The 8,308-nt window shown below is 45.5% G+C and overlaps 1 protein-coding gene and 1 long non-coding RNA gene across 2 annotated transcripts in view; one reads left to right on the plus strand and one right to left on the minus strand.

Moving 5' to 3' along the window:
• Positions 1–2,658, minus strand: part of LOC130576867 (OX-2 membrane glycoprotein-like) — a 10,280-nt gene extending 7,622 nt beyond the window's left edge. The window contains exons 1-2 of the mRNA XM_057371826.1: positions 2,591–2,658; positions 722–1,057 (exon numbers count right to left, since the gene is read on the minus strand). Coding sequence (XP_057227809.1) covers positions 722–1,057; positions 2,591–2,642 — 388 coding nt within the window. The 5' untranslated portion in view covers positions 2,643–2,658. The remainder of the gene's footprint in view (positions 1–721; positions 1,058–2,590) is intronic.
• A 3,844-nt stretch (positions 2,659–6,502) lies between these two features.
• LOC130576859 (uncharacterized) overlaps positions 6,503–8,308 on the plus strand; it is a 7,171-nt gene continuing 5,365 nt past the window's right edge. Inside the window, exon 1 of the long non-coding RNA XR_008965714.1 lies at positions 6,503–6,621. This is a non-coding gene — a long non-coding RNA (uncharacterized LOC130576859). The remainder of the gene's footprint in view (positions 6,622–8,308) is intronic.

Below are 8,308 nucleotides of genomic sequence, written 5' to 3' on the forward strand. Positions count from 1 at the left end.
TTAAATTTTTTTTTTAGTTAATCTATTTGTCTTTTTTTCAGGTTGCACTCGCTATTTGATGATTTCATGTGGAGGTGACAGATGTTGCTATCTTGACTCATGATTTATTTCAACTCTCTTCATTAAGCTAATTGATGTTGACCTGCTCAAGATATTGATAGGTCAAATTCCATGAGCTGTACAGTGTTTCAGCCTTCTTTTTTAAAAAATTATTTAAAAAATAATTTTCCTAATCCCWGCCCAACTACAGTTATTTTTACTCTAGCTTCAAAATAAGCTTCCAGCTATCCTGATTATGTGTGTGCCTCTTCGCCTTTGGAATTCTTCACAATTTTTTAAAAACCAAAAGCAGAGCAAGTTAAAAAGGGCCTGATTTCCAGGATTAGGAGGTGAGAGAAGCAATGAAAGGAAGCAGAGGAGCACGGGGTTCATGGTTGTGGCCAGGCAGCTGACAGCACAGTGGGGGCCAGGGAAACTTGGAGGAAGTAATGGGTTATGCATCAGTTTTGAATCTCGCTGCTGCTGACTTGAAAGGGAAGAAAATTAAAGAACTGCTAAAAGCTGGCTTCCCATCAGAGGTAAAACCAGAGAGGAGAGAAGAGCCAGGGAGAAAGCTGAACTGTTTCCCCCACATCTATATAGCAATGTTAGGGAAGGTTTTTCCCCAGAAAAAATGTCTTGGTCCTCAGATGAGTGCCCGTGTGCGATTACAGTGCCTTACCATAAACCTTGAGACACGTTCTGCCAGTGACAGCGCCTGAGGGAAATGTGTTGAAGATGCATTTGTAGCATCCTTCATCCTGGAAGGTGGCTCCGTGAAGGGAGATGGCYGAGGCCTGTAACCCAATGTAGGCAAAGCTCACATGGCTGCCGTAGGCCTCAGCAATCTTCGGGCCGTTCATCATGCTGTATGTGGCTATGTTGTCTTCAGCCCCGTCCGTCTCCTTCTGCCACGTCACCTGGATCACATCTTCCTTCGTGACTGATTGGCATGAAAAAGTGACATTTCCTCCTGCCTGGACTGTCTGGACCTTCCTGTTGGTCACCTKCACGGAGGCTGTGGGAGAAGAAGGTGCCACACTCAGCATTTCTCACACTCTTCTGCAGCCCGACCCCAGCAGAGGCCTCCGCCGCCCCTCACCCTCATTTCTGAGCAGAGGAACTCTGGAGGATTTCTCGATCCCTCCATCCAGGGAAAAATTGAAAATGCAGCTTGAAAGAACTACCAGAGTGTTTCACTGGGCCTGCCCCCTCTCACAGCAAGCATCTCACCAGCCTGATAGCTGTGCTGCACCACGGAGAAAGGCAGCCCTAGTGCTGGGAGCCGCTGATTTCTGTCTGCTGGAACTGCTATCCCACGGGCACCCTCAGAGAGCTTCCCTAAACTTTCAGCCATGCTAACAACCAARTATCTGTTGGCCCAATACCACCCTCTTAGCCCTCCTGGGGCATAGGGTGAAGCTAATTAGTAAAACTGCTAAACACTATTATGTATCTCACTATACACCGTGTATTCACAGACACTGGCAAAGAACAGAAAGACAGAAGGAAAAAGCAAGGTAGGGAGGACCAGAGGCAAACTGCATCTATCCTATTATCTCAGCATCGAGGACATGCAGCTGGGAAGCAGCTGCAGAGGAGACCCTGTTGAAGGCCCACAAGCAGAAAACKTTCACAGCACAAATGCCATGGTATTGAAAATCTCCAGGGAAAAGAAGAAAACAGTCAATCTCCTCCCCCAATTCACAGACATTGAAAAACTGTTAAGGGTACAGGTAAGATGGAGCTGACAGCTCAGCCCCACAGTTTTCTTGGGATAATAGCTCAGCTCCACAGTTTTCTTGGGATAATAGCTCAGCTCCACAGCTCCCTTGGGACAATAGTTTTTACAGTTTATTTGTGCACATCAGAATGGGAAGGGAGATACCAGCAGTAATAGTTGCAGCACTGAAAACATAATTCAATCTACAAGAAAGAGAAATACCTTAGCAGACTTTAAAGGGAAACGAGGCTGTCTGCCRTGCCCAGAGGCACACTAGGCTAACCCACCTGACAAAATGCTCTGAGATTCTGGCTGTGACCATAGGCAGGCAGATTTCCATCAAACACCAAGAGGCCAGTTGTCAAGCTGTGCTTGACAGATCTCCCTTCCAGATCTCAGCAGTGCCATAGGCACTACAAACCATGATCACAGAACCTGGTTTGAAATAACTCAGCCTTTTCAACACGATTTTTTAAATATAAAACTAGTGTAATACACCCATGTTCTGATGGCCTGAGCAAATACCTACAAGCACAGTTTGCCTGCTTTACAATTTGCCCATTGCAATAAATTTATACATTTCTCTGGAACTTATAAATGGTGGTAAATTAGGAAGTGGATGCTGTCACTACAACCAGCAGTGACATGCCTGAAGCTCCCAGTGAGCAGTACAGTGCCACAAGTGCCATGTCACCTCTGGGCTTCCCCAGGAGGATGCAAGGTGGGGACTGCAGCACCCAGCAGCACAGAAGGAGGCTGGCACAGCCACCGAGGTCCCTCACACCATTGGGATAATGACACAGACACCCAGATAGACAGGGGAGTTACCTGGAACAGCTGTCCAAATGCTGGAGAGGAGCAGGCAAGTGACCATCATCATCGCAGCTGTGCGCTCAGCGGATTGACCGACTGATGCATTGAGCGCTGCTTCCCCTTTTTTATACACTCCGTTCTGACTTGAGGGCATTCCCCTTTCTGCAGCTACAGTAAATGGTGCCTCATAAAAAACCTTCTACCTCTATGAGACTCACATGAATTTTATGAAACAAATGTCAGGGCCAGAAACTYAGGTTTTCCCAGCTGTGCTGCTGAGCAGACAGGGGTACTGGGTTTTTCATGAGGGCTTTGTCCTAAAGGCTGGGTTTTCACAAATGTCTCAATGCAAGCACAGATTTCTAAGCTTGCTGAGTACCCAGTGTCTGTGGGTTGCTGAAGGAAAGGCCACCCTAGCCCTGATGTGAGTTCCAGGAAAGGCCATGCTGCAATGAGTAGTGCAAATGGCCCTACATGTGCCTCAGAGGACCCAGKTAGGTGTCTGCACCCTTTCTGTAAATCAGTGAGGATGCAGGAGCTGCTGATGCTTCTGTAATGTAGCTCTTTTTCTAGGCTGAGGAGAGCAAAGCAAACCAAGTGCTGGACTCAGGGTCTAGGTCACACTTAGGGAAAGAGCAGAGCCTTGCTCTCACCTCTCCTCTGTTGAGATTGTTCCCATCTCCACAGGAGTGTGATTCCTCCCCAGCCCCGTTCCTTGGAAAGACAGGGCTGCCGTTCCACAAGCACACCCCTTCCCCTCCACCATCACCTGAGATGACATACACAACTTGTCTGAGTCATTGTTTTTGTGCCTTTTTGCCTTGTCATTGTTATGCCTGCATTCTCCTTTCTGCGTGGGCTGTGATCACGCTCCTGAAACCACCAGACTCCGTGGGTGGCTCACCCACGGTGCAGAGGGGCAGCCACACTGTGAAACTTCATTTGCTAATCAAACTTCTAATGGTAAATTGTGTTTCATGTTTCTGGTTTCTGGTAAGGTGGCTTACATTTTTGCAAATTCTTACTCCAAATGACTGTGATTGCAAATAAAATGTTTTCGCTCAGTTGAATGGCTTCACAATTAGCCCTGAATTATGCAAATCAGTTGGAAGCCAGCAGGCTCAAACCATAACGTGACACAAGAAATTCTCAAATGTGCTTTCACATTGATGGTTCTTTCTCTCCTTAGTGGTAGCTAATCTGAAAACAGAAACAGTTCAGGTATAAGTATTTCTCTAAAAAACCCTTTCTTTATGGTCTGCTTTTGCTTCAAATAATTAATTAAATAATTTTAGGTTCAGTAATTCATTCCCATTAGTCTGCAAAATGCAATTGCTTCACATGATTGTCTTTTTCCTTTGAGGTATCTTATTTTCCTTTCCTTATTTTCATAGCTGCATTCATTCATAGCTGCATTCATAGCTGCATTTTCCTGCAAAATTTCTGGAAGGGCTCTCTGGCCTTCTTAAAATGTGAGGTCGCCACTTAGCGATCATAACAGGAACTGCACTTTATTTTAGAATTGCAAGCCCAGCTGACATGTAAGAAGTATTCTTGTCAGCTTTAATCATCTTGTTTCCTCCCAGAAACACTCTAATCTTTCAGAACCTTTAAAAACTTGTGTGCTTCTAAAAGAAACACTTTCCAGTGAAGAGCAAACTTTCAGTCTTAGCAAGGGACAGAGATGGCTACTGTGGTCAGAGARATTTGTTGGCTTTAAATTGTTCACAGCACCCCTCTACACCCAGTACATCTGGTGGTAAAGAGCTCTGTGTGCTCGCTGCCTCTTGCAAGCTCTGTCTTTCCTCTGACAGCTCCTGAGCATGCAGGGACCTCCCTAGCAGCCTTCATGAGTGGGTGTTTGCACACACATCTGACTGCTGCAGCATCTCTGTCAGACCTCTCCCTGTTCTCCAGGGACCAGGCAACATCAGCAGTTGATTAATTACTTAAAAAAATGACATTTTACTCACAATGGGAGATCCATTAACCCAACCACTTGCTTAAAATTTGTGAGTGTACCTTCAAGTGCATGGATTCCTTCTMGGTTCATCTTTGCATAGACCTTTGGTGGATTACAGACCTTCTCCTTCCCTCTCAGTCCGATCCCAAGCTCTTCTCCTTCAGTTGCACAACATCTTCATTTCTGAGAACTGCATGCCGTGACTGAGCTTCAGCCACATTCCAAAGACAGTGAAAGCTTGGGGATAAATGAGGCAGAAGTTGTTCTGCAATCACTGCTTGAAAAGCTCAGTGATTAATATTATTTTCTTCCTTTCTGCTTCACCAGGATGTTCTCTTTAGTTCCAGGTTTAAAAAAGAACATACAAGAATTGCACAGTCACGAAATGCCAGCATTTCCCCACAGACCAAGTGACTAATAAAATTAATAATTCACATAGTTGAACTTCCAGAAAATTAGCCAAGGGGAGTCACTTGGGCACAATTATAGTCGAAAACATTGGTTTGTCAACCACCAGCCTAAACCACTGTTTTTTCAACCATCCAAGCCCAGGCTAACTGGACAACTGCCAACCTTTCTGGAATGATTCAGTGCCACCTCTCAAAACATTGCCTGTGAAGAGAACAGAACAAGTGGAGAGGGTTTAATCCACTTTGGGGGCTGTTTCCTCAGCTCTAGTTGTAGGTTACACTGTCAGGAAGATGCTTGTCAAATGCAGTTGAACAGGCCTGGAACTTTATAATGCATTTACATAGTGCCTGTGTATGGCAAATYCCTCTACATCCCAGCTGAGTTTGGAGAGCTGCATCATGCTGAGGTACAGACAGCAGCTACATCTACCAACATGTGCTGCAGCTTCTGTCACTGCATCGGGGCAGGCTGTGGCAGTGCAAAGCCAAGGGATGCTGCAGGACCAGGTGATGCTCCTTTGGGCAAGGTGACAGAAAAATTGTCGTGTTTGAGCACAGGGCTCAGATCAGAGGACACAAGGGYAGTCTGTATGCAGACCCAGCTGTGTATCCTTGCTGTGTTACAGTTGGAGGTACRTGATCTGTGATCTCTGCCCAAACTGGACTCCCTTGCTCTGCTGACACACTGCTGGCAGCTGCAAGTTCCAGCTCCTGTTGCTGAAATCTGGTGTTGGGCTGCCAAGCAAAGTGCAAAGCAGCAACAAAGGAGGGGGCTGCTTAGCTGAGACCGAGCTCGTAGTGGTGTCTCTATCTGCAAACCCACATGCTCCGAAGAAAGTGTTCTTAGAATGCCCTGTTAACTGCCCAACACTTCTTACCACTGAGGTTTGATGTAATTGCTGCAGACACCCGAAGTCTTACAGAGATTTTATTTTTCATTATCAGCAACATACTGCAATTACAATGTGTGAACCAAAACTTGCTTYCTCCCCAGCCAACCAGCCCTGCTGGTTGTAATTCCCCAGAATTACATTTCTGGTTCTTCTGTTTTCCTTCTTCCTTGTAGCTCAAGAGAAATAAAAACGGGATAAAAGTAATAATTAAAAAAAAAAAAGGACAAAAATAAGATGAAGAAGCACAAAAAACCTGCACTGGAAAGCTTCAGTAGCAAAGGCTTCATTGGGGTTTGAAGTGTTTGGTTTTCATGACTCAGTTTGTCACAGCATTTCTCAGAAAAGCAGCATGGCCAGGCACGTACATTCCTCTTGCCAAAAGCACCTTAAGTTGCTATTTCAGACATGGGAACCTAGAGGGACTCCATTCTGCAACACACTTTGTCACAACAAGTCATTTTGTGGAGGCCACCAGCTCACCCCAACAACCCAGGAAGCCACATCACTCATCCATTCCACATCTCTTTCTTCCCCACCCCCACATGTTAATGTTTGTCTGCAGTGCAGGCTTTGGGGTGGTTTTTGGCTTTTTTAGATGCACAGCATCTGAGTGCTGCATATGCTTACCGTGAGATACCTATCGCTTTGGTCACTGAGTTTCCTTCTGTAGCACAGCCAGTACAGAAAACAATTCAGCCAGCAAGGAAACCACACAAAAATTGGCTACCCAAGGGCGCAGATATCCAGTGGAAGGATGGGAAATTCCCTACGAAAAATAAGGTAAGTCTGGCGTTTCAGGAAAGCCTCCCAGTCAGGTGAAGCTTTTCTGGGCGAGATCTCGCTTTTCTCACTCTTGGAGCCYGAATGCAGCATAACGTGGGGGGAGGTGGGGAGACCTGAGAGAAAGCTTTCCTTCGAGAGATTTTGATTATAAAATCTCTCTTTTGCTGCATCTTGCCARCCTGAAAGCAGGAATAGGGCTGGCACTTGAGGAAAGCTGTGTACACAAGTGAACGTGCTCTGAGCAAGAACTCGCTTTTTGCACTCTTTGAACCTGAGTGCAGGCTAAAGGGCACGTAGCACAGAGGAAGCTTTTCTCCAAGAGAATCCCCCTGCAAATGCTCTCTTTTGCTGCATCTTGCAAGCCGGCAAGCAGCGACAGGGCTGGGCAATACCATTTTATATTTAATTACAAAACAAGAGGACTAAGAGAGCGATAATGAGATGTAATGAGCTGCTCTTGTTTCATTCTGTAACACAGGCAATATAGAAAACAATTCATTTGGCAAGGAAACCACACCTAAACCGGCTACCCAAAGGTGCAGAGATGCAGTTGAAGGGTCCAGTACTGKTTTTATTTAATTGCTAAACTAGAGGATTAAGAGTGATTCCAAAACAAATGATACCTGCAATGAATCATCCTAAAGGGATCATGCAAGCCACCATGAGGATCTTCTTGATTAAGAAAACATAATTTAGCAAGCAAATTAAGATGAACAATACAGTTCTTTGTATGTCAAAAGGTATTGCCTTAGGATGATTTTTAGAGAGGTGACATCATCTGTAAGCTCCCAGCACAGACAGTCTGCTGCAGGGAGGAAGGGAATTCATCCTGGTGAGGAACACAAGGAACCAAGAATACTTGTCCTCTGCTCCAAGTTTCCAGGCAGGAAAACTACACTTAGAGATTAACCTTGCTATCTCTTAYCTGTTGCTTACCATGTCTCATCAAGACAAGCTGTTATATACACTATCTAGAAATAGACTAAATTGTACAATATATTTAAATGCTCTACACGAGGTAGTGAGTATCCTCAGTGAGTGGTTATGTACAACAGTGCTCAGGAACAGATTGTCTCCTAAGGAGCTATAAAGACACAGCAGAATGCTCAACAGGAGCCAGTTAGGACAGGTGGAAAATTCCCTTTCTTTTCCATTGTTGCCTTAAAGGTCAAAGAAAAGGTCATGCAACATCTGAGTACCGTTCCCTGACTGCTTATGTGGTCTTAAGGAACTCAGATGAGGCACTCCATTGCCAAAATTCAACATTCCTCTTGTTTCCAAAGAGAATGCATCTCTCACATCACTGCAGGTCTGTGGCCAGATGTCTGAGTTGTGACCACATTGCCTGGCCTTGAGGAAAAGCGYATAATTGGCCAAAGCATGAAGCCTTGCTCTCGGAAGCAGTCTGATCAAGGCAAACAAAATCCATGTGAAACTGGTGGGCCCTCAGCTGTGGCAGCAAGGAGCAGTGATGAGCTCGTGTGCCTTAAGGGTCTCAGCTCCCAAGCTTGCCAAAACCCCACTGCTTTAAGTGCTCTTGTCACCCATACATGTGGCACGAGTGTTGCTTTTGAAATACGTCCTGACTGATTTTTAGGTTCTTGTAAAGCAGATTTTTTCTGCTATCTTGATGACACTTATGTCCCCTATCAGAGGGGAGGGGAGGGGAGGGGAGGGGAGGGGA

The sequence above is a fragment of the Malurus melanocephalus genome, unplaced genomic scaffold, assembly GCF_030028575.1.
Source record: "Malurus melanocephalus ecotype Western Australia unplaced genomic scaffold, MMel_1.1 scaffold_159, whole genome shotgun sequence".
NCBI classification, from domain to species: Eukaryota; Metazoa; Chordata; class Aves; order Passeriformes; family Maluridae; genus Malurus; species Malurus melanocephalus.